Source organism: Pan troglodytes, chromosome 11 (genome assembly GCF_028858775.2).
Source record: "Pan troglodytes isolate AG18354 chromosome 11, NHGRI_mPanTro3-v2.0_pri, whole genome shotgun sequence".
Lineage (NCBI taxonomy): Eukaryota > Metazoa > Chordata > Mammalia > Primates > Hominidae > Pan > Pan troglodytes.
Window position 1 is genome coordinate 21,781,895 of NC_072409.2, and position 26,402 is coordinate 21,808,296.

The 26,402-nt window shown below is 40.6% G+C and overlaps 2 protein-coding genes across 7 annotated transcripts in view; one reads left to right on the forward strand and one right to left on the reverse strand.

Annotated features, from left to right (window-relative positions):
- Positions 1 to 26,402, forward strand: part of ASTN2 (astrotactin 2) — a 980,365-nt gene that overhangs the window by 749,734 nt on the left and 204,229 nt on the right. For all 5 annotated transcript variants that reach the window (XM_009457169.4, XM_009457172.4, XM_009457170.4 and 2 more), the window contains one exon: positions 4,596 to 4,861. In XM_009457169.4, coding sequence (XP_009455444.2) covers positions 4,596 to 4,861 — 266 coding nt within the window. The remainder of the gene's footprint in view (positions 1 to 4,595; positions 4,862 to 26,402) is intronic.
- TRIM32 (tripartite motif containing 32) overlaps positions 1 to 26,402 on the reverse strand; it is a 102,599-nt gene that overhangs the window by 44,186 nt on the left and 32,011 nt on the right. The gene's annotated exons all lie outside the window — the stretch shown is intronic.

The following is a 26,402-nucleotide window of genomic DNA, read 5'->3' on the forward strand; positions in this document are numbered from 1 at the left end:
TGGAAAAGTGCTCAGCTATTCATCTGTTGACCTTTTGATTAGAGCACTAATTTTACTTTGGGAAGAGGTTGTATGTTGACTACAATCATTTATTAGTTATCGTCCTTGTAATTTACCAATTCTGGCTCTTAGGTTCATCGATGCTTGGATAAGGCAGCACAGGTTATGTATGTTTACTATATATTTAACAAATATTTAAAATATTTTTGAAAGCCTGCTGTGTTCCAGGTACTGTGTAAGATGGATATGGGATCAACAAAACTGATGCTGTCTTTTCCTTCATGTAGTTTACAATCTCGAGACATTAATAGGTGATACAGAGAATAGGATGCTATGAGGATCTGTAATAGGAAAACCTAATAGGTCAGGTGCGGTGGCTCATGTCTATAATGCCAGCACTTTGGGAGGCTGAGGTGGGCAGATTGCTTGAGCTTAGGAGTTCAAGACCAGCCTGGGCAACATGGCGAAATGCTGTCTCTACCGAAAAATACAAAACAACAACAACAACAACAACAACAAAAAACCCACAAGAAAACATTAGCCAGGTGTGGTGGCATGTGTCTGTGGTCCCAGCTACTTGGAAGGTTGAGGTGGGGGGATTGCTTAAGCCCAGGAGGCAGAGATTTCAGTGAGCTGAGATTGTGCCACTGACTTCAACCCAAGTGACAGAGTGAGACGCTGTATATATATAAAAAAAATCTTGGTATACGTTAGTGGCATGAGGAATTCAGGGAAGGCTTTTCTGAGGAATGGGCACTTGAACTAAGACCTGAGGGATGAGTGGAAGTTAGCCTGGAAAAGGCAGGGCTGGAGATGGGGTGGAAGAAAGAATTCTGTGCAGAGAGAAGAGCCTGTGCCAGGATTGAGAGAGGCAGAGGGTATATGCAAGGGATTTAGCCATTGTAGCTGAACTAAGAGGAACAGAATAAGAGATCCAACTAGAGAGGCAGCATGTTGTCTAGATCCCACATTTTCTACGTGCTGTCTTAATGGTTTTGGTCTTTAACCTAAGAGGAGTGAAGTGAAATGGAAGTGTTTTAAGCAGGAGAAGAATATAAGGTTTGCCTTTCGAATAGATGACTTTAGCCACAGGGTAAGGTTGAATCAGAAGCAATTAGCTTTTGCAATTGTGATGTCTACAGAGGAATAATTAATGGAATGGCTAATGGTGTTTCATCTTAACTCTCATCTAGATCATAACTTAGGCATGACACAGTCTCTAAGAAATGGATCACTGTTAATACAAGTGCGTGAGACTTAGAAATAAGTCCCTTTCCTTATTTTGGTAATAGGTTTCAATGGGGTTGGACCAGATTATAGCCCTCCTTTGGCAAAACTAACCCTTAAATTCAGCTGTAAATTCTATACTGCTACTGTGGTGCAATTTTCAGCCAAGACTGTGGGCTTTTAACTGCACCAAAAGGGGTGATAGATTTAAAAAGCTGAAGATTTATTGAACAGAAGCAGACTAGCAAAGATCTATAGATTATTGTGTTGTTAAATGGATAGTTATATCTTTAACCCAATGACTATGAATGTTTGTTTGATCAAGGGAATTTTTACTCTTAGCACCAAGTTATATTTCTTCTCAGTGAAATTATGTGCATATAGCAAGGTGCTATGGGGATCATGCCATCTGTGCTTTAAAATATGAGATAACATAAGATAGTCGTTTAAATGATAAATTGGCGATTAGAAGACTGGGATTGTGTGCTGAAAGGAGTCACTGTGTGACCTTGGAAAGTCATTTTCCTTCTTTGGGACACACTTTTCTCTTCTTTAAAATGTGAAGATTTGTACTAGATCAGCATACCAGTGTGTTCTTTCAATAGTTTTTGAAATCCATTTTATGAAGAAAAGATGCCCCACTCTATTTTTTCTCCCTGGAGATTCACAATCTAAGTATATTGATGGTGCATTTGATTCCACAATTTTTACATTACTTAATCCATCATACTTCCATATTCCTGTGTGGTTGGATCATTTCTCTGAAACTCAGTTTCCCCATCTGTAAACTAGGTCAAGAGCGGGGGTTGCCAAACTTTTTCTGTAAAGGGTAAGTTAGTTAATATTTTTAGGCTTTGTGATTATAGAGTCTTTGTTGTAACTACTCAATTCTGTCCTTGCAGCTATTCACAATAAATAAATGAATAGGGGTGGCTGTGTTCCAATAAAACTTTATTTACACAAGCTGGAAGGGGACTGGATTTGGCCCATGGGCCATAGTTTCTTGACCTAGGCCAGAGCGTGGGCTAATGAGTCCCTAGTGTCCTCATTGCTCTGACTCTCTCTTGACCTTCTCCCCGAACGGCTATTCTCTCCCAAGTTTGAAGTCATCTTTCCTCAAAACTATCCGTCTGGTCTACAAAAAGTCATCATCATCTTCTTTTGAAAGGTCTGGATATAAGACTGTCTCTAGCTGCTGGGATGCCTTCTTTACACCCTTGTTTTGTTTGTCTTAGTAACTACCCTTCTTTAATCCCTGTGAAGGATTGGTTAACTGGAATTTTCCTTGTCTTCCTCCCCCAGAGCCTTTGATCTGATGCTCATAAGCATTTGCTGACAGCCAGACAGAAAAGGTGGAGGCCAGATTCCAGGCCTGAGGGCCCAGAGAGTAATGAATGAAGGCTGCGTCTATTTGTATCTCTAATTGGCAAGTCCATTTCCAGATCAGCTGCATGTCACTACAAGCCTAGAACAAGAGCAAGAGACAACTCTCCTTTTTCTCCCCGACATCAGGGTGCAGGGCCCCTATTTCCACTGAGGCAGGAGCTTGCCTTGACATTACTAGGCTTCGTTGAAGCTGCCAGATGGATTAAGCTCTGTCTCTTAGTATAAAATTACCATGTTTTACCACTCAGATTATGCACTGCACATCTGTGAGGATACCATTCTCATAGTCTGTGATGTAAAAGGAACCCTGTCAGTTGTACAAATCACTTTGCGTCTTCAAGATTTTTGATATAGCCATAGAACTCTTTATTTTTACGAAATCTTGTATAGAAGGCCAGCCTATAAAAGAAATAAAAGTGAAACTGCTCTGTTTGAAACAGAGATGAGGGTTTAGAGCCCTGCCTGCTCAGTTTCCCTCTTTTTCTATGCAATCAATTGCTGTGGTGCTTCCTAGGATTCCTCAGAAGAGTTTTGAAGTCTCTAGACTAGATCATGAATATAGTTCTAGCCATTCAGAATTCTATAATCTCTCTGGCTGAGTATCAGATACATCCGTCGCACCATGTTCGGCACTGAAAGTGGGTAGGAATGGGAGCCATGGCCTCTGATCTCCAAGAGTTGATAATATTGTTTTAGAGGTCAGCAGAAAATGGGAAGGGAAAATTAACTTAAATAAGATCTCATAAATAGAAACACTTATTCAGAAAAGAAGGGCTGGGGCAATGAAGAATGACTCCCTAAAGACAGTAATATTGGAATGGAGCATTGATAGAAGAGATGTGGAGAGGCAGAGGGGAAAAGCAGCACAGAGTGAGCAAAGGCACAGAGGTGGAAAATACTGGTTTATAGATCAAGAGAGATGGCACATAATGAAGCATGCATAAGTCAGATCTCAGTGTGCACATGAAGAAAGAGGCAGGAAAAGTGTGAACAAGGAAACAGGTAAGCACACACAAAAAAAGGAGAAATGATGTCTTTTCCAGACAGTCCTACCTCCTTCTTTCTCATTTGCTATTCATAACTGATTTCATTGGTATTATTAACCCCATTTCTCAGAATTTATCATTGGAGTCACTTGGATACTGACATTTTCCTAAGGTTGCAGAGGTATTTTCAAGCAGAACTGAGATTTCAGATGAAGTTGGCTTGACCCAAAGCTTGTGTTTTCCTTGTAATATTGGGCTGCATGGAAAATATAGGACTAGATATAAATTTTAAAGGAAGGATATACTTTTTGTAGGTTGACAGAAGACCGAAAGGAATTTTTGGTTGGGTAAAAAATATCTTTGAATATTTATATCTTGCAAAATTATTGAATAATAATCTAGCCCAACCTACCAACTTTATTTAATTAATTAGTTTATTTATTTTTCATGTATTTATTTATTCTGAGATGGAATCTCGCTCTCTTGCCCAGGTTGGTGTGCAGTGGCACAATCTCAGCTCACTGCAACCTCTGCTTCCTGGGTTCAAGTGATTCTCCTGCCTCAGCCTCCCGAGTAGCTGGGATTATAGGTACATAACCCCACGCTTGGCTAATTTTTTTGTATTTTTAGTAGATATGGGTTTTTGCAATGTTGGCCAGGCTGGTCTCAAACTCTTGACCTCAGGTGGTCCACCTGCCTCAGCCTCCCAAAGTGCTGGGATTATTGTCCCTGGCCCCAACTTTACATATGGGAAAAATGAGGGCCAGACAAAGCAAGTGCATATTTAATGTAAGTGGTAGGACAATACACCATTCTGGCCTTTGAACCCTCAGTCTGGCAGTCTTTCCAAGGCATCATGAATAAATCACTCTATCATCTTTTTACTTCCTCAATGGATACCAGCTTCTTAGCATCTGTATTTTGTGAATTCAAGAGTCTGGCCTTTTGAATAATCCTGAGTTTACCTTTCGCTCTTCCTGTCTTGTGCCTCTCCAGAGACCACAGAGCTGGGCAGCAAGAAGGAGCTCAAGTCCATGCCCTTCATCACCTACCTCTCAGGTTTGCTGACAGCCCAGATGCTGTCAGATGACCAGCTCATTTCAGGTGTGGAGATTCGCTGTGAGGAGAAGGGGCGCTGTCCATCTACCTGTCACCTTTGCCGCCGGCCAGGCAAGGAGCAGCTGAGCCCCACACCAGTGCTGCTGGAAATCAACCGTGTGGTGCCACTTTATACCCTCATCCAAGACAATGGCACAAAGGAGGTGAGCTCCCCTGGCCCAGCCACTCAGTCAAACTTGACCAGCCCTCCTACCTCCTACCCTTGTGGACCCTTTGTCCAGGGGGATTGTCATCATGATCATCATCATATCATCATGGTGATTACTAGCATTTATTGATTCCTTACCATGTTCTAAGTACTTACATAGTTTGACAATACTAGCTGTTATAAACAATAAACCCTTAAATCTCAGTGGCTTAATACAATCAAGGTTTTTGTTTGTTTGTTTGTGCAACATCCCAAATAGATGTTTTTGATTGATGGGGGGCTTTATGAGAAGTAGTGCAGGATGGGCATGGTGGCTCATGCCTGTAATCCCAACACTTTGGGAGGCCAAGGCGGGTAGATTACCTGAGGTCAGGAGTTTGAGAGCAGCCTGGCCAACATGGTGAAACCCCATCTCTACTAAAAACACAAAAATTCACCAGGTGTGGTGGCAGGCATCTGTAATCGCAGCTACTTTGGGAGGCTGAGGCAGGAGAATTGCTTGAACCTGGGAGGTGGAGATTGCAGTGAGCCGAGATCGCACCATTGTACTCCAGCCTGGGTAACAGAGTGAGACTTGGTTTTAAAAAAAAAAAAAAAGTAGTGCAGGGACTCAGCCTGTTCTTGTGCTGCATTGACCTGATGCTTCCACAATTGCTGTGGAAGGGGAAAGAACAGGGAGGGTTGCACATCATAGGTTTAAATAGACCAAGCCTGAAAGTGGCAAATGTCATTTTTACCTCTCATGCATTCTATTGATTAGAACTCAGCCGTTGTCCATACCTGTCTGAAATGAAGACAGGGAAATGGATTTTAGCTGTGTGCCTAGGAGAAGACATGGGTTTGGTGAAAACCTAGCAGTATCTACCTCAGTACAATACTTGCATTATCTCATTTACTCTGCCCTCCAGATCTGTGATTTACTTACATATATTGGTTCGATTCATATGAAATTGCTGACATTTGGCCATTTTTAACTTATAAAATGGCAATTTCATATGGTTCATTTTAATATCGTACCCCTTTTACAGCTGAGGAAACCTCAAAGATATTAAGTGATTTACTGAAAGTTGGTCTGCTCCAGAGTTTATATACTTAGCCATGAAATTATTGCTTCTTTTTTTCTCTTCGGTTCTCTCACTTTTAATTATAGAATGGCAGGGCTTGAGGGGACCATATGAATTATTGATTCACTGGTTTGCAAACCTATCTTTATGGAACACTTTTTCCAAATGCAATCTTTCTTGAACCTCAATCCATAAAATCAGGAATAGTGATGCCATTATTTCAATGAGGCAGAGGAAGGTAGATAAAGCATCTCCCATTTGATCCCCACTCCTCCTTCTACAACACCTCCCAGACAGCCCTGGGCCTCCACTGGTAGACCACTGACTAAGTCTAGTAGAACTCTATGAATCCTGTGCCCCTCCCACAGCATACTTCTTGGCTAAGTGCTGGAGGGTGTTGAGTGCTCATACAGAGCTTCATAGAGGAAAGAGAAGGCATGGGAGAAAGGAGGTAGGGAAAGTGTCAGGTAGATGACCTAAGGAAGAAAAGAACATTGTTTGTACAAAGACCAAAAGAAATGCCCCATGACTAAGACCAAGGACGGAGGGAGAAACAAAATGAGTCCTGATCATTTCCACAATATTGTAAGCCAAATTGTGGAATTTTGACCCTATCCTGTGGGCCATGAGGTGATGATGATGCATGATTATTGGCAGGAGGCTGATGGGATTAGATTGTGTGGCAGAAGGAGGCCTCTGTAAAAAACCCAAATTCCCATCCATGGGACAGCATTGAAATAAAGCACAGGATATATATTCAATAGAATATACTACAGTAACCAAAATGAATGAGCTATAGTGATACCTGTCAATATGAAATGAATGAACGTATTATTAACTGAAGAAAGTAAGTCCTAAAGATTTTTTTTTTTTTTTTTTGAGACAGAGTTTTGTTCTTGTTGCCCAGGCTGGAGTGCAATGGCGTGATCTCAGCTCACTGCAACCTCCACCTCCTGGGTTCAAGCGATTCTCCTGCCTCAGCTTCCGGAGTAGCTGGGATTACAGGTACCTGCCACCATGCCCAGCTAATTTTTTGTGTTTTTAGTAGAAACGGGGTTTCACCATGTTGGTCAGGCTGGTCTTGAACTCCTGGCCTCAGGTGATCCACCCACCTCGGCCTCCCAAAGTGCTGGGATTACAGGCAAGAGCCACCATGCCTGGCTCCAAAGATTTTATATGGCACAACACCCTTTCCTCCCTTCTTCAAGTTAAAGCATACCTACACCTCAAATATACTATCTTTTAGGAATAAATACAGATGCAATAAATATGATTTAAAAAGGGAAGCAAGGAAGTGATGAACATAGGAGACAGGATGATGGTGATCTTGAGTCAGGAAAACTAAGGTAATGGCATAAGGAAGCATATGTTACATGTAAGTACTCAAGTTCCTAGCTGGTGTTTTTTTGTTTGTTTGTTTGTTTGAGACTGAGTCTCACTCTATCTCCCAGGCTAGGGTGCAGTGGCGCAATCTTGGCTCACTGCAACCTCCGCCTCCTGGGTTCAAACAATTCTTCTGCCTCAGCCTCCTGAGTAGCTGGGATTACAGGCGTCCACCACCACGCCTGGCTAATTTTTGTATTTTTAGTAGAGACAAGGTTTCAACATGTTGGCCAGGCTGGTCTCGAACTTCTGACCTGAAGCAATCTGCTCGCCTCAGCCTCCCAAAGTGCTGGAATTACAGGTGTAAGCCACTGCGCCCAGCTCCTAGCTGGTGTTTTTGGTGGTAGATTAGTGAGAGTTCATTAAAGTTTAAAAAGTTTATTAAAACTAACTAGCTAACTGAACAAATAAATAAAGCCTACCCATGCATGGCTCAACAATGAGCTTCAGTCCTAAACTGAACATTGCAAATAATCTAACTCTGTGCATCAGAGGTCCCCAAACTAACACCAACAATAAAATACATATGTGTATGTCTCCACACCTCCAGCTGCAGGGTCAGAATAGACTGTGAGAATGTAAGAGTAGAATCAAGGAGATCCATGAGGAGGCTGTTGCAGATTCCAATAAATAACAAGCACAGGCCCAGGGCCAGTGGTTCACGCCTGTAATCCCAGCACTTTGGGAGCCTGAGGTGAGAGGATAGCTTGAGCCCAGTGGGTTCAAGACCAGGCTGGGCAATATAGGGAGACCACCATTTCTGAAAGAAAAATTAGGCCAAGTGCGGTGACTCACACCTGTAATCTTAGCACTTTGGGAGGCCGAGACGGGCTGATCATGAGGTCAGGAGTTCAAGACCAGCCTGTACAACATGGTGAAACCCCGTCTCTACTAAAAATACAAAACTTAGTTGGGTGTGGTGGCATGCACCTATAATCCCAGCTACTCAGGAGGCTGAGGCAGGAGAATCTCTTGAACCCGAGAGGCAGCGGTTCCAGTGAGCCAAGATCGCACCATTGCACTCCAGTCTGGGCAACAGAGCAAGACTCTGTCTCAAAAAAAAAAAAAAAGAAAAAGAAAAAATTGGCCTGGTGTGGTGGTGCACACCTGTCATCCAGCTACTCTGGAGGCTGAGGTGGGAGGGTCGCTTGAGCGCATCAAGCGCTCGAGGAGGAGGTCAAGGCTTCAGTGAGCTGTGATTGTGTCACTGCACTTCAACCTGGGTAACAGAATGAGACACTGTCTCCAAAACATAAATAAATAAAAATACCTAGTAGTTCGACTAGTGTTGTATCAGTGAGGTTGTAGTTGTGTTTAACTGGCCTTCTGGGACTTGGTGAATGAGCCTGTGAATATCCCTGTTTACTGCTCTGTGAACTCGCTCCAGTGACGGCCTTTCTGGGCCACACTGTCCTCATCTGCAATGTGGCACACTACAAGCCAAGCCACGGGACTTTTGCAATGTGTTCTTGGCACATGCATAGCAATAGATAGGCTGGTGGTGCCTTTCCTGTTTGTGCAGGAGCCAGATTCCCCTATGTCTGGATTCCATGCCAGGTTCCCTCAGCATCATTGAAATATTCAACTCATTGGAAATCCAGTGAGGTCTTTCTGAGGCTAATTAGTGGTGTGTGATCAGAGAATCCCAAGAGTGTGAAAGTGGTCACTAGATGTCACTGTTCTCCTTGCAGGAGACCTGTAGACCTGGAAGTGCTAGTCGTTCATTCATTAAGTATCTTTGAGCCCCCACTGTATGCTAAGACTGCGTTATACCCTGAAGAGTGAACAGTATGACAAGTGGATATGGTCTTTATCTTTATGGAGTTCACAGACTTATGGAGAAGACAGATATTAATGAAACAATCACACGAATAAGTAGAGTCAAGACTGTACAGAGTACTAGGCTGGTGGATTGCAAGCATATATTAAGGGGCCTTACGCAGTCAGAGAAGGCTTTCCTGAGAAAGTGACATGTAAAGTGAGCTTTTGGGGGCCAAGTGCATAAAATGAATATGGAAGACTGGGGTTTCAGAAAGGAAGAGGAGAATGAGAACATTGCTGGTAGAATGCCCAACTTCTGCAAACACCTGAAGAATGAGCAAATGTGACCCATTTCAGGAAGAGAATGAAAACCAGTGTGGCTGGAGCTGAGACTGGGAGAAAACTCCATGGACAATGCTGAAGAGAAGTCAGGCAGAACTGCACAACATGTGGTGAGGAGTTTAGCCCCAGGGCAATGGGGAAGCCAGGAGAAGTTAGAGCAAACAGACAGGCATGGGCACTATCTTCTCACTTCTACTCTCTTTTCCTCTTAGTGATCCTTGCAAAGAAATGTTAGAGCTGAAAGACTGTAGGCGGCTTCCTCCAAGTCTCCAGTTTCTTCTTTCCCTCCCCAAACACAAATGAAAGGCCTGTTTAAAGTGTCATGACAGCCTAAGGGATGGAGTGCCTTAGACATTTCCAAGGGAGCCAGGTTGCAGTGGGAATGAGTGGGATACACCCACTGCAGGTCTGGAAATGATCCTAGAGGAAGCGAATATGGCCACAAAATAACGCTGGTGGGAAGAAAAAGCAGCTACTCTCGTTTTGTTTATCATTTTTTCTCCAACTCTGCCACTAACTCCCATCACCCTTCCTCCCATGACTTTTCTATCTTTCTATCATCTCTACAGGCCACATGGATACAAGAAAACACTTCAGAGCCCTGACCTATAGTTGAGGGGCCTGGGCTTTCACACTGAGACATAGCTGGTCATAGCAAGTTCTTTTCTCTTTCTGGGACTTTCTTTTCCTACTTCAAAAAACAAAAAACAAAACAGAACAAAACAAAAATTAAAAAACAGATAAGTGGAGTCAGTTTCTTTCTGAGTTTCCTACAAGACACTTTATTTACATGGAAGCAGATAGTACAGATTCTTTGCTCTACCGGCTTGGGTTTGGATGTTTCCTCAATCCCCATTCACTATGTGATGCTGAATGGTGTCTTCATACCTCAGTTTCCACACTTGTAAAATGTGGTCTCACAATCCCTACTTCATGGGAATCAAAAGAGATAATGAATGCATAATGTCCAAGAAGAAATCACTTAACAGACGAATGTTATCTATGATAGTGATAAGAATATGTTTGTTTAAAATGGCTCTTTTCTTTTTCTATGTTTCCTTTGGTAACTCCTCTTCTAGATAGTACTTGAAAACTTTACTGGTACCTAAAGTGCTAGGGACATGACATTTTAGAATAGGATTCATATTTTGTATGGGAGAGGCCATTGGCTAACCCAAAAGGGCACTTTACAAATGGAGGGATCTCAGGGGCATTTTCTCACTTTATAAACATTGCTCGAACTTGTACTCTGTTGGCAATGAATATCATAGCTCATTCTAATGCAGAGTGGAAGTTCCTCTGTATGAGAACTCCCTACCCCTGGAGTAGAGGCTCTGAGTAAAATCCTGAACCCCATTTTACGGCACAGTTAGGGACTAACAGAGAGAGGATATGACATGCCTGAGGTTTGTGGGGTATTTTTGTCCTCTGATTCTGGACCAAGGTATTCTCGATGGCCTTGGGGACCATTGGACACTAGCTCCTTGGGTAGTTGGGGTCTCCTTAGGTACATTCCAGTGAATGCATGGGAAAAGATGATGCCTTCTGCCTAAGCTGGAAACGAGCCCTTGATTATACCTTGTGCTGTTGTTTTGAACAAGAGAAGCAGGAAAAAACTCTTTATGAAGAATAATTTGATTAATGCATAAATCTCCTCCCTCCACCTGTTAAATGGCTCTTACACGGCCCAAAGCCACAGAGCTTGGCTCAGCACAACTGGTGCTTAAATGTACAAGACTTTGTGCGGTTGTTAACTTAGCTCCTGGGTGAAAGAGAGTCTTCCAAGTGGAGGAGGCAGAGGAGTGGCATACTAAAGAGCCAGACAGAGTTGGATTTGAATCCCTTCTCTGCCATTTACTGTCTATGTGATCTGACTTTTACTCATTTGTAAAGTAGGCAATCTAGTATTTATCCCTTTTCATCTCAGGGTTGGGAGTTTTCTTTGGGAAAACTAGAAAGCAGAGACACTAGGAATCTGAACTAGGCTCTGTCCTGGATTATTATATGACATTGGACATGCTTCTACTGTCTAGGTCTCCATTTCTTTATCTGTATGATGAGAAAAGCAGGCTAACTTCATCCAAGGTCCCGTTTGGCACTGTGATAAGGTCAGCTCTAACTTCTACCTAGAATATAAAGCAAATCTTTTGAGGTTGGAAGAGGCATCCTGTGACCTGAAATTTGTTTCCCATTCAGAGACAATGCCAATTGTACTCCTTAAATTTAATACTGGGAGGAGAAAGATATACATATCTTGCACTCCATACCAGTGGCACACAATGACATAGCATTTATGAGCAGATAGGGCTAATAAAATCTTATTCTGTTTATTTTACAAATCAATCTCTCTTTTTTTTTTTTTTTTTTTTTTTTGAGACGGAGTCTCGCTCTGTCGCCCAGGCTGGAGTGCAGTGGCGCGATCTCGGCTCACTGCAAGCTCCGCCTCCTGGGTTCACGCCATTCTCCTGCCTCAGCCTCCCGAGTAGCTGGGACTACAGGCGCCCGCTACCACGCCCGGCTAATTTTTTGTATTTTTAGTAGAGACGGGGTTTCACCGTGTTAGCCAGGATGGTCTCGATCTCCTGACCTCGTGATCCGCCCGCCTCGGCCTCCCAAAGTGCTGGGATTACAGGCGTGAGCCACCGCGCCCGGCCATCAATCTCTATTTTACAGATAGTAAAACTAAGAACAGAGCTGAGGACTGAGTTTTTTCAGGTCACATAGCCAAGGCTGAATTTGAAGTAAGACATGACTTCAACCCTTGGAAATATCTTTCATTTTTCCAAGGCTCAGTTTTCTCATCTGGGAAATGGGTGGTGGTAACTTTCCTCACAGCTGTCTGTAGAAAAATTAAGAGACTTTTAGTGTTTTGAAGGCTGTAAAATACTCTGTAGATCTGAATGGTTCTTTCTAGCCCTCGGGTTTTCAGACTTCCAATCCTGTGAGCATTTTCTGTTCATGCTGCTCTAGGAAGAGTCATGTGTAATTCTAGTCTTGTGGTTGTCTGACCTTCCAGCAGATTCTTTCTCTCTGCCAGAAAAGCTTGTTTGCTTCATTTCCACTTTTTGGCTCCAATTGAGAAGAGAATTCCAAATAACTACTCTTTGAAGAGAAATTAACAGCCAAGTCTCACCCCCTCCCCCAGTTATTACCAGTACCTACCATCACTACAACCATGACCACTACCACCATCACTATGCAACACCACTGCTATCACTACCAGCATCACCCTCGCTATAGCCCCATCACTGTGATTATCTTGCATTGGTTGCCTACTGTGTGCCAGATACTGTGTTAGAAAATGTGCTATAGAGAGGAACAAGACACAGACTGTGCCTTCAAGGAGCACACAGTCTAGTAACAAGGACACATATGCTACTATAATTACTTACATATGCTACACAAATGCATGATTTATTTTTGAATAGTGCAATAGACATTCCAACAGTGTTAGAAGAGAGAAAGAAACTCTGAGAGGGAGAATCTGGAAACAATTCTTAAAGAAGGGAAGTGGATATGGGCACATAGTAGAACTGCAAAGCAAGTTTTTTGATGATGAAGACAATAATATCCATCAGATACATATATATGTACTATGTGCCAAAAACTGTGCTAAGGACTTTACATGCTTTATCTAATTTAATCATCCAACAACTTATGAGGGAAGTACTATTATTATCCTTATCTAACAGATAAGGAGATGGAACCCCAGAGAAGCTTGAACCCAGGTCTGTAAGATTTCAAAGCTAGTCTAGACCAGAGTTGGAAAACAATGGCCCATGGGCCACATCCAGCCTGCTTCCTATTTTTATAAATCAAGTCTATGAAACATAGCCACATATCTTGATTTACATATCATCTATAACTGCTTTCCTGCTGCAACAGCAGAATTAAGTAGTAGCTACAGAAAACAGTATGGGGTGCAAAGCTCAAAGTGTTTACTTTCTAGTCCTTTACAGGAAAGGTTTGCCAAACTCCGGTCTAGACTAAGCAATATTGGAAAAGCAGGAGACAGAAAAATGTGTCAATACTATGTGCTGAGCATGTAGAATAGAAGAATAGAAGAATAAAACCTAACAATTATCGAGTGCCAACTATGTGCCTGGCATTTAAAAAAGTGCTTCATGTGTATTTATATATGTTCTCTTACTCTGTCCCCCTACAACACATTTGAAGTATTCACTATTATGCTTACTTTACAAATTAAAAAACAAAAACCTGAGACTTCAGAGAGGTGAATAATTTACTTAAGATAACATGGCTAGTGAATTGTGGGGTGAGAATTCAAACCCAGGATGTCTGAGTCCAAAGCTTTTGTGTTCAGTCAGCCATTCTTGCAACAGGCCTGAAAGATTTGGTAGAAATAAAACTGGAAAAGGGATAGGCAGAAGGCTGCATTGTGGGCAACTTTGAACGCCATGTTGTAAAATTCGGGTGCTGTGCAAACCATATAGAGTCTTTCAAGATTGTAGGTCAAGGAAAAATATAACTAGATTTGAGTCTTAGAGTAGCAATTATAGCAACAGAAGATGAATTGCGGGGACCAGGACCGATTTTATGGCAAGGGTTGTTAATTTGGCATTTGGGGATCCTTGACTTTATAGGATCTTTGGATGCTCATCCCTAGAAAGTTTTTGCAGAATTATACATTACTTATATTTTTCTCCTGGAGAATAGATCCATATTCTTGACTCAAATGTTGTAGAATACTAAACTAAGAGGGTCAGTGTCAGTTAGATGGGGGGTATATGTATGAGATGGCTGAAGAGTGAGAATTCCATTTACATCATTTTAACAAGTATTGACTAAGGGGCTCCTATTGGCCAGACACTGTTCTGGGCACTTGGGATACCCTTAGGAGCAAAGCAGGCATTATAGCTTCACAGTCTAGGAAATTAATTTCTACTGGAGTGTGTGTGAGAGAGACATGAAATAAGCAATCAGCACAGTAAATAATATAGTATATTAAAAAGTATAGAAAAAAAGTAGAGCAGAATAAGGGAGGTCAAGAGTGCCTAGTGAGTGGAGTTCTGGATCTCAGAGTGTCTCAGTGGATCAAAATCACTTAAGGTGAGAATGGGGGAAGTGTTTGTTTAAAATGGAGTTTCCTTGTCTCTTCCTACTGATTCTGTTTTTTTTTTTTTTTTTTTTTTTTTTTTGTGGGTTGGGAGTCTTCATTTTCCCAGCCTCCCCAGGTAATTCTGGTACAAAATGAGCTTGAGAACCACTACCCAAACTGGTTCATATGTCATTTTCAGTTTGAAATTCCTTCAGGGAATTCCTTGTTTAGGGATTAAGAAAGTCAAGTACTTCCTATAATCTAGCTTAAACCTTCTCTGCTATTGTGGGTCACTTCCTTTCTATCTTAGTGCATTCTGAGAAGGAGGTGAACCGGCCAAGAATCAGACTGTCAGGCAATCCTTGGCAACAGGGAAGATCAAAGAAAAGAGGGAGAAGTAATCCACATATTACTCAACACACTCATGGTCAATTACAAAAGAGGAACTTAATACTTGGCTTGTCTACCTGCAAAACTGGAAAACATAGCTCTTTCATGGGACCTGAAGACTACCAGATTCAATAAGAAATGCGAGATATACAGTTTTAGCAAATGCAAACATTTTTGCATGTCAGAGAATATTTTTTTTCCATGGGACATTGAATTAGTTATTACATGCAATAAAAAAAGAGAATGGCAGAAAAGCTTTCCCTTGTCCTTTTAATAATAACAAACATTTACTGAGCACTTCCATGGTGCCAGGAGCTTAGCTGAAGCACTTTATGTACTTGGCTCACTGAACCCTCTCATCAAGTCCACATGGTGGGTGCTATTATTATCCTTTTTTCCCCAACATGAAAACTGAGGCATGGAGAAGCTAAATCACTTGTCTCAAGGTCTTACAAATAGGAACTTGTAGAGCCAGGATTTGACCTGAGCCCCTGAGCTTCTTCTCACTTTTCTCTCTACTAGCTTCTCTTCTTCAAATTTTAAATAAAAGTTAAAGTCTAATGCATGCTAAAGACAATGTCATTGCATTCAGTTACCTTCTCCAGCTACTGTCTCTTCATTTCTTAACAGCCAAAACTTTTGAAAAAGCAGGCATCTCTGTCTACATTGATTCACTTCGATTCATTCTAGGATTGGCTCCTACCATACAATAAAAGTACAGTAACTTCTCATTTGTAACCCTTGCAGACCACTCTACTATGGTTGCCATGAATTGCCTTCCCTTTCTTCTGACAGTATTTTCTATTTCCATTTTTAAAATCCTGAAACCAAGGAGTCAGCCTTGATAACTCTCTCTCCTTTCCACCTGCACCCATTCCCCACAAAATACAACCCATTCCAAGTCCTGTAGATTTATCTCCTTAAGAATTTCTCTAATACATTCACTCTTTCCCAAACTGATCCAAATCTTGCCTGTACTATTTCAATAGTCTCCTGTCTAATAACAACCCCTGCCTCTTTTAATCCTTCCACTTCTTTGCAGCCAGAGTGATATTTTCAAAACTAAAACTTGCTCACATCACTTTCCTGATTAAAACCATTTATCGACTTCCAGTTGCTCTTAAGATAAAAACCAAAGTCCTTGCCATGGTGCTCAGGGGCTGCTTGGGCGGAAACCTTCTAATTTCTTAAAACTCATCTTGTCTTCTTACTTCTCTTGCTTCCTGTGCTCCAGCCGTAGTGATCTTCTTCTAGTTTTTGGAAACACTGTGCTCTGTCCTGCCAAAGAGACTTTGCACAGGCTATTCCCTGTAGTTGGAATGTATTTCTCCCCTTCTTTCCACTGAGTGAACTGTTACTCATTTATCAGATTGCCAAGGTTTCCAGATTTGATAAGATCCTCCTTGTTTATTTTTTCACTTACTTTCTTGGGTCTCTTTGTCTTTCTTCCATAACAGTTATCACACTTTCTAATTATACTTTTATTTTTTGAAACTGATTGATGCCTGTGTCTCCTCCTCTTCCAAATTTTATTATTTTATTTTATGGTCATAACAGAGTTTATGAGGAAGAAACAGCAGATAAACTCAGAAATGGAAGGGATTATAGAAGCATCCAACCCAACCCTAATCTATTTCTCAATTCCTTTCTTTTGCACCTTGCAAAAAGTTGTGGAGACTGTGTCTGAACATTCCCAGTTTTCAAATGGCTTGCTCAGTGACACCTAAGCATTTGGTTTCCCTCACCGAGAGAACATCCTTTCTTATATTAAGTCAAAATATTTTCCTATACATTAGCAGGTAAACTTCATGAAACCAGGTACTACACCAACTTTTAGTCAGCCTTATACCGACAGCTGATAGTAAAGTGCCTGATGCATAGTAGAAATTCAATAAATACACTTAAAAAGAAAATAAATGATTGAATGAATGAGTGAAAAAAAGGTCACCAGCTTGCATTGACACGCTTTCATGGTGTTTTCACATACATTGGCTCCTTTCAATAGAAGCATGAAGGTAGCACTGTTTATCTTCATTTTTTAGATAAGGAAACTTGAGACTCAGAGAGTGTAGCCAGCCATCATCTGAAGCCCTGTAAGACTAGCAAATATCAGAGCCAGGGCTGGAATCCTTTTTCCAGCTGTCCAATGTCTACTTATTTATCACACCACCATCATTTATCTGAGGGTGTCATCAAAGACTGCCCCAGCCAGGGCAGTGCTGGGCTTCCAGGAAGAGCAAGCTGCAGGCTCCATCCCTTTTGGAGCTTAACCCTGTTCACAGGGAGCTCTTCTTAGGTCATTAGGCAACTTCAGTCAACAGTGGTGGTAAGGGCCTGGAGAGAATTCACAAACAATCCAACTCTCTTTCTATTTCTTCCTAATCTAAGAAGAAAAAAAAAGTCATTCCAGATGTGTCTCACAATTCACCAGGCATATGCAGTTGAAAGCAGCATGAGTTTGTACCATTACACAGATGGTCAGTCTGTGCAGTGCCTTCTCTGGGTGACAGAGTTACATCATGCCTAGCATCTCTGAGCAAAAGGATTCCAGGCTATAAATTCATATCCTGAGAGGAGAGGAAGACCACAAAGAATGTGGATTCTCCTTGGATCATGTGTTTCTTTTTCATTTTTAGCTTCATCTCCAAATTATCCCATTTGGGAGAGCACTGTTAAATCCCAGGATCTGCTACCCACTCCAAAATCAACTTAGTTCAGAAAAGCATAACATATACAAAGGTAGAGAGAATCTAATAATGAACTGCCATGTACCTATCATCTTCTAGTTTTAGTAGTGATTAATCCTGTGTTACCTCCTCTCACATCTGCTTCTACACTGCCCTGGTAATTTTGAAACACATCTCAAACATGAGATAATTTCATGTGTAAATGTTAAAATCCTTATCTCTTAAACATAAACACTCAAAAGATAACCTTAATGCCCTATCCAGGATTCCTAAATGAACGATAATTTCTCTATATCATCAAACATCCCATTATTGTTCATGTTTACTGGATTGTCTTATGTCTTTGGTACTTGTTTGTTTTTTCAAATCAGAAACTAAATAAGATCCAAATGTTGTAGTTGGCTGATAAGTGAGTCTCTTCTAACCTATCTATCTCTCTTTTTATTCCTTGGGATATTTTATGGATAAAACTGGGTTGTTTGTGCTGCAGAGTTCCCCACAACCTGGATTTTGCTGATTGCATTCCCATGGTGTTATTTAATGTCCTTATCTTGCCTTGTATTTGTTGTAACTGTGTAGTTAGGTCTAGAGGCTTGATCGGGCTTGATGGTTTTTTTTTTGGCAATTCCCCACAGCCCATATTGAAAAACCTGTAGACAAAGGTGATCTATTAGAAAAACTTGAGCTTTTTACTCTAGTAGTTGAAAGATTGTCTTTCATCTGGTCACATCTTTCATCAAGCCCTAGTTGTTGCCTCTCTCCTATGTTAGTTACTTGTGGCAATGGACTTTGAGCCTTAATTCCCTCACCTATGTTTACTAACTAGAGTTTACTAATAATTCCTAATATCTGAGAATACTGTATTGCATGAGATGGGTATTAACATGTTTAGTTTTGTGCTGGTGCGTAATAAGTGCTGAGTAAAGACAAATTCTTACTTATCATATTTTTGCTACTTTCTGCTTTTCCTCTTATTCCTCCTTCTCTACATTTCATTGTTTTATTTTTTGATCACAACAGAGGCTACGAGAAGAAAGGAATAGAAGGGTTTATACAGGCATCTAGGCCAACCCGTATGTATTACTTGATTCTTTTCTCCTATATCCTGCAAGAGCTTCTTTTTGAATTCTCCTGGAATGGTTTGCTGAGTGACCTACTAAGCATCCTGTTGCACCACTACTAGAACATCCTTCTTTATGTATGTATGTATTTTTTTGAGACCAGGTCTCACTCTGTCACCCAGGCTGGAGTGCAGTGGCACGATCATTGCTCACTGTAGCCTCGATCTCCCTGGCTCAAGCGATCCTCCAACCTCAGCCTCTCAAGTAGCTGGGACTATAGGCACATGCCACCATGCTTGGATAATTTTTGTATTTTTTGTAGAAATGGGAGTTTTGCCATGTTTTCCAGGCTTGTCTTGAACAGCTGGGCACAAGTAATCTGCTAGCCTTGTCCTCCAAAAGTACTGGGATTACAGGCATCTACTACCGTGCCCAGCCCCTTCTTTATATTGAATCAAAGTATTTTTCTATACATTTCTTGTCCTTGTAGTTTCTAATTCTGTTTATCAACACTGTACTGAGCAGATTTTAGCTATTGATTTACTAGACAGAGCATATGTTTTGAAAGCAAGAGATGAGGGTTTAAATACTACTTTTGTCTCAAAAAAATACTGTATGCCTTTTGGGATGTTACTTAAATTCTTAAGCTTTTGTTTTACCATCAGTAAAATGAGATTAATAATATCTACCTTATACAATTGTTTCACAAATTAAGAGATAGTTCATGTAAGGTGCTTAGCAACACTGCCTTGCACTAGAAAAAGCTCAGTGAAAGTTAATCCTCTCTCCAATTCTAAGTGACAGTCTTTCAAGTATTTGAAGATATTTTAGGTCTCAGTTGATTTTTTCTTCTCTCCTGGAAATCATTCCCAGTTCCCTCAACAGTTTGTCATCACATGGGTCTGAATCTTGATGTAGACTCTACCTTAGTCCATTTCTGCTAACAAAATACTTGAGACTGGGTAATTTATAAGGAAGTTTATTTCCTCATGGTTCTGGAGGCTGGGAAGTCCAAGATGAAGGTGCTGGCAGGATTGGTGTTTGGTGAGGGTCGCTCTCTGCTTCCAAGATGGCACCTTGGTGCTGCATACTTGGGAGGAGAGGAACACTGTGTCCTTAACATGGCAGAAAGGACCAAAGGGCAGGGCAAAAGAGCACTTGCTTTAACCTTGAGCCCTTTTATAAAGATAATACTCCTATTTATAAAGGTAGAGCCCTCATGACTTAATAACCTCCCAAAGACCACTCCTCTTAATACTGTTGCATTGAGGATTAAGATTCAACATGAATTTTCGGGGAGAGATCATGATGTAATCCACAGCCAACTCAGTCTTATCCAGGCCATACTGATTGTAGGGCTCTGAAATAACTGCAGTATGTCTAAGTACATCTTTTTCTTTCTTTTTTTTTTTTTTCTTTGAGATGAAGTCTCACTCTGTCGCCCAGGCTGGAGTGCACAATCTCAGCTCACTGCAACCTCCACCTCCCAGGTTCAAACGATTTTCCTACCTCAGCCTCCCAAGTAGCTGGGAGCTGGGATTACAGGTACCCACCACCACATCCGGCTAATTTTTGTATTTTTAATAGAGATGGGGTTTCACCATGTTGGCCAGGCTAGTCTAGGACTCCTGACCTCAGGTGATCCACCTGCATCAGCCTCTCAAAGTGCTGGGATTACAGGCATGAGCCACTGCACCCAGCAAGTCTAAGTACATCTTAATGTATGGTATGTGATTTATGAAGAAAGAAGTTAGAAAGCACAGAGACTATTTCCGTTGCCTTAGAGTTAAGGATAGAAATCAAGTATCTTGCTTCCAGACTTTTAGACTTATCCTGGGTCACAATAGCTTCTATATTTAGTGCCATATACATAGTAGGTATTCAAAACATAACTTTTGAGTGGCTAAAGGAGACTGACGCTCAGAAGGAGAAGTATCAGTATTACATAGCAGTAGGTTATGGAGCTAAGATTTAAACCCTTGTTTGTCTGGTTCCATAGCTTGTGGTCTCAGCATGCAAAGAATAGAGCCTTTGTCATTACTGGCTTTTTCCACTACAGTTTGGCGTGGGCAAGCCTGTTCTATCATCAGATAGCCTTTCTTGGATTCTAGAGTTTCTTCTATCATTTTCCACTTCATCTTTCTTTGACCATAAAACTTCTTGCTCCGTTCTCACTTCTTATTTCTCAGCCCCTTGGAAACTGGGTTTTGCTCCACCATCTAATCAAAGGTTTTGTCTCAAAACTCAATGAAAACCATCTATTAGCTCAAATCAAAGCCCTTTTCTTAATGCCTTTTCAGAGATCATACATCCACTATCAAAAGAGCTTGGGCTTTTGGGCTTGGCTTCTTCAACTTCAGCTTGCTCCAACCTGGAGCTTTTTCAGAAATTATTGCTTGTCTTCCAAAAATCAGAGGGAACACCAGGCAATTGAAGTATAACGTAGCAGGTGCTTGAGGTAGGGTAGTACATGTTAGTGAAGCTCTTCTCATCCCTCTACAGTGCTTCCCTGGTGATTTTTTCTCATATGTGCAGGTACTCATTTTGAATAGAGCTGGAGAATACATAGGTATAGATAATATATAGGTTTATAGATATAGGTATAAATATAGATAGATTTATTTGCTTATTTTTTATGTATCAGGAGAGCATTAATTACATTCAAGGTGAACAGACTTACCAGTGAGATGTTGATATTTTAGAGGTTTTAGTGAGATGTCATAGAGAGAACCATGGTTTTAACCGTCAACCAGATTTACATTTAAATTTCACATTTCATGCTTACCTGTTGGATGACATTGTACATTCAACTTAGCCTACTTGAGCTCCGTTTTCTTAGATGTAAGATGGGAGTAATATGAGCACCCACTTTATAGGGTGGCTCTGAATGTTATATAAGATGATGGATGTAAAGAAAAGGCAGTACTTGAATCAGATAGACTTAGGTTTAAGCTCTCATTTTGCCACATACTATGGAGATATAATTTAATTACTTATAACCTCAGTGGAGGTAATAATAGTATTTAACTGTTAAATAAGACTATGCATGTAAAGCATTTAGCAATAGCTAGTACGATTGAACACTTGATCAATATTAGTTGTAGCTTCCTCTTGCTTCCTTTTTTTTCTTCTTAGTCTTCCCCCACTTCTCTCTCTTTTTCTCCCCCAATCCTCTTCTCTTGCTTCTTATTAAAGCATCCAGCACAGAGTAGGCATAAAAAAAATAGTAATTGTCTTACCCTTAGAGATCCACTGATTCAAAAATTAAAAGGGCAATCAGTTCACAGAAACAAGGAAAGTCCTACTTCCCCAAAGGCAAAGATAGTATCTCTGATAGCTTGTTCCAGTGCCATATTGTTTTCTCAATAGAAAATATTACAAAGAATAAAAATAATTCCAAGTGAGTGTAGATGTGCCTTGAGTTTCTTTTGTCTGTAAATAAGCATGTCTAACAACTGTTAAAAAATTATTTTGCTTATTAAGTTACTTTCTTTCATCTAGAGAATACCCAAGTTCAGGACCTAGTCAATATTTGTTTAATTATCAAGTATATGTGGATATTTATATAGATCTGACATTATTTTAGGCACTTTATACATGATCCTTGTACATTTCTAATTGAGGTAGATCTTAGTATATACCCATTTTATACAGGCAGAAAGTGAAGCATAGAGAGTTGAAGATGATTCTGTCAGTTTGCTTAGTGATAGCACTGGAATTTGAACCCAGGAGTCTGGTTCCAGTGACTCCTAACCTCCAGTGGCTCCTAACCTCAATGTTCTACCATCCCTCCGTCATGTGTAACATCCTTTCCTGGGTTAAATGATCTAGACTTTTCAGAATCCACTTGCCATGATAGAAATATGACTACCTTAAAGCTGATAAGAATCTACCACTTCCAAGCTTCCTCAGCCAAATTTAAAAGGCTCCCTATCAAAGGCCAAGGTAAACTCAGAATGAGTCTAGCTAGACTAAGCATGTCCCCTCCTGTCCTGTGACCTTTATTTTCCTGCCCCCACTCATAGTCCCATAGAAGCCCCACCAGCAGGAGAGGCTTCCTCCCTCAGATGCCTCCTTAGGGACAATGGGCGTACTGGAAAAATGAAATCATCAGTGGCCACAGAAGAGAAATTGTGTAATTCTTTATTTAGGAACTTGCCATTAACTTAAGCTAGCATTTAGAGATGCAAACTCCACAGTCTTGGACAAATCCTTCACTTGAAACTTTCCAACCCGCCTCTCATCTCCAGATGTTCTCACCACAGGAAAGAGGAGTTTCTATCTATCAAAGGACAGCAGGCTTAGAAGATAGGTCTTGTCTCTTGGGTGGGACTGGAATCCTCAGCTAAAGGTTTCCCTTAGGAAAAGTATGTGAGTTCCAGCCAGGTTTCCCTTTCCAGGACTGGGCAGTCCAGGAGCAACGCCTTGTAGGACACAGGCTGAAAAGGGGAACCATCCTCTGAAGAACTTAAATTTGTGTAAGATTAACAAACCCTTGACAATTCAAGGTCACAGAGCAAAATGCCTTGGGAAGATGACTCATGATTAGATGGATGAGGCTACTGATATGGCTATGTCTTCTCCCTGGAGTTATAACCGATGTTTCCTATTGCTCATAATTGGTCTGCTATTCATCACTTTCACAATTGCTCTCAGCTTAGTGACAGGCAGGACAAATGATTTGGAGATAGTTTAGAACAATGTAAGCACAATCTATTGCCCCGATGACTGAACAGGTCTACTAAGATCACATAGATCACACACCCAAACAGCTCCCAGTCTTCTTTCCTCAGACTTTATTATTCATTCATGCAACAGGCGTTCATACAACAAACTTTTATGGAGTACCTACTTTGGGTCATGCCTTGTGCAAGGAATTTCTGATAAAATAAGGCAAATAACTCATAGTCCAGTAGGGAGGACAGACATATAGATAACGATTCCATAAAATGTGGTAAGTCCACTAACAGATATGTTGTCAAAGGTGCAGTAAGGGCTTTGAATTCTGCTGGGAAATCAAGGAAGGGTTTTCAAAGAAGACTGAAGTTGCAGTGGGTCTTAAAGAATGAGTACAATTTGATTAAAGATAGAATAAAGGCATTATAGGCTGGGGGAACCCATGTACAAAGATACAGTGACATAAAAGTTTGTTGCCTCCCTGGTCCATGACAAAGGGTTCAATGTAGCTGGTATGTAGGACTGGGACAGGCTATGGCGGTGGGATATGAGGCTGAGAGGTTGTTTGACATCACTTTGTGAAAGGCTGTGTGTGCCAGGCTAAGAAAAATGGTTGTATTTTTCTTAGTCAAAATTATTTTTAGTTGTTTTATTGTTTTTCTTTTTAGAAATACAGAATAGAGATGAGGTCTCGCTATATTGGCCAGGCTGGTCTCAAATTCCTGGCCTCAAGCAATCCTCTTAAAGTGCTGAGATTACAGGTCTTTTTTTTTTTTATTATTATTGATACATAATAGTTGTACATATTTTGGGGGTACTTGTGATCTTTCTTTCTTTCTTTCTTTCTCTTTCTTTCTTTCTTTCTATCTCTCTCCCTCTCTCTCTCTCTCTCTCTGTCTTCTTTTTCTTTTTCTTTTGACACAGTCTCACTCTATCACCAGTCTGGAGGGCAGTGGCACAATCTCAGCTCACTGCAACCTCCACCTCCTGGGTTCAAGCGACTCTCCTGCCTCAGCCTCCCGAGTAGCTGGCACTACAGGTGTGTGCCACCACGCCCAGCTAATTTTTGTGTTTTTAGTAGAGACGGGGTTTCACTATGTTGGCCAGGATGGTCTCCATCTCTTGACCTTGTAATCCGCCTGCCTCGGCATCCCAAAGTGTTGGGATTACAGGCATGAGCCACCACGCCCGGCCTACATGTGATATTTTGATACATGCATGCAATGTATAATTGTCAAATCAGGGTAACTCGGATATCCATCATCCAAAACATTTATCTTTTTTCCTTTTTTACATTGGGAACATTCTAATTCTTCTCTTCCAGCTATTTTGAATACAATACATTATTGTTAACTATAGTCATCCTACTGTACTATTGAACACCAGATCTTATTCATTCTAACTAACTGTATTTTTGTATCTGTTAACCAGCCTGTTTTCATCCCCCTCTCTCTCTTACCCTTCCTAGGCTCTGGTAACTACCAATCATCTCTCCACCTCCATGAGATCCACTTTTTCAGCTTCCACATATTAATGAGAACAAGTAGTATTTTTCTTTCTGTAGCTGGCTTATTTCATATAACATAATTACCTCCAGTTCTATTCCTGTGGCTGTAAATGACAGAATTTTATTCTTTTGATGGTTGAATAATGCTCCATTGTATATATACATCACATTTTCTTTATCCATGCATTTATTTATGGACACTTAGGTTGAGTCCATATCTTGGTTATTGTTAACAGTACTGCAATAAACAGGACACAGGCTGAAAGTGCAGATATCTCTTTAGCATACTGATTTTATTTCCTTTGTATATATGCCCAGTAGTGAGATTATTGGATCATATGGTAGTTTTATTTTTAATTTTTAGAGGAATTCTCATACTGTTTTCTATGATAGCTGTACTAATTTATATTCCCACCAACAGTGTGTAAGAGTTCCCCTCTCTGACCATTTATGTCAGCATTTGTTATTTTTTGTCTTTTTTATAATAACTGTCCAAATTGGAGTGAGATGATATCTCATTGTGGTTTTGATTTGCATTTCCCTGATAATTAGTGATGTTAAGCATTTTTTTTCATATACTTGGCCACTTTTATATCTTTTTTGAGGACTGTCTATTCAGCTCTCTTGCCCATTTTTAAATTGGATTGTATGTTTTCTGTTTGGGGATTTTTTTGCTATTATATATTCTGGATATTAACCCTTTGTCAGAGCCATAATTTACAAGTATTTTCTCTCATTCTGTACTTTGTCTTTTCCCTCTATTGACTGTTTCCTTTGCAGTCAACAAAGGAAGATTTTTAATTTGATGTAATCTTATTTGTCTATTTTTGCTTTTATTGCCTGTGCTTTTGAGGTCTCATTCAAAAAAGTATTGCCCAGACCAACATGAATCTATTTTTTTTTTCATTAAGTCATTATTTGGTTGTCGCAAAGAAGGACTTGGGACTGACCAAGACAAGGTTAACTGGTCCCCCTCACTCCTCCTAAGAATTTGTCATGTGCTACCTGCCCTTAGTATTTAGGAAAAATGACCAGTTTGGAGAAGAGGATTCAGTCTTTAGGTTGAGACCTGTGTTTGAGTCCTAATTCCTAGATTTGTGACATTGATGAAATCACCTGATCACAGGAGCATCAAACTTTAAAAAATTTCAACTTTTTCAAGGGTTGCATGGAAACAGTACAACCTAATATACAGGCTGTTTATGGAGATGAAAGTGACCCATGGAGGTTAAGCATTTAGGCTTTGGAATTTGAGAAACGTGGGTCTGAGTTTTGTTCTGCTATATACTGGCTATGTAACTTAGGAAAGGAACCCAAACTCTCTGGGGCCTCAGTCTCATCCTCTATATAGTGACACCAATAGGATTATCAAATTCATGGTGTTGCTGTACAAATTAAATGAATCCCTGCATGTCATTTCTCACTGAGCACTGTGTTTGGAATAGAAAAGTATTCAAAAAATGCTCACTGTTATTTTTAATGCATTAAAACATAGTACTTCATCTTCTATGTGAGATGGATGGAAGCTGAAATATGGGACTAACTGACAAGAAAAATTACTCCTTGCCTGAGGATCATATAATCCTATCATCTTGTCTGTGTACA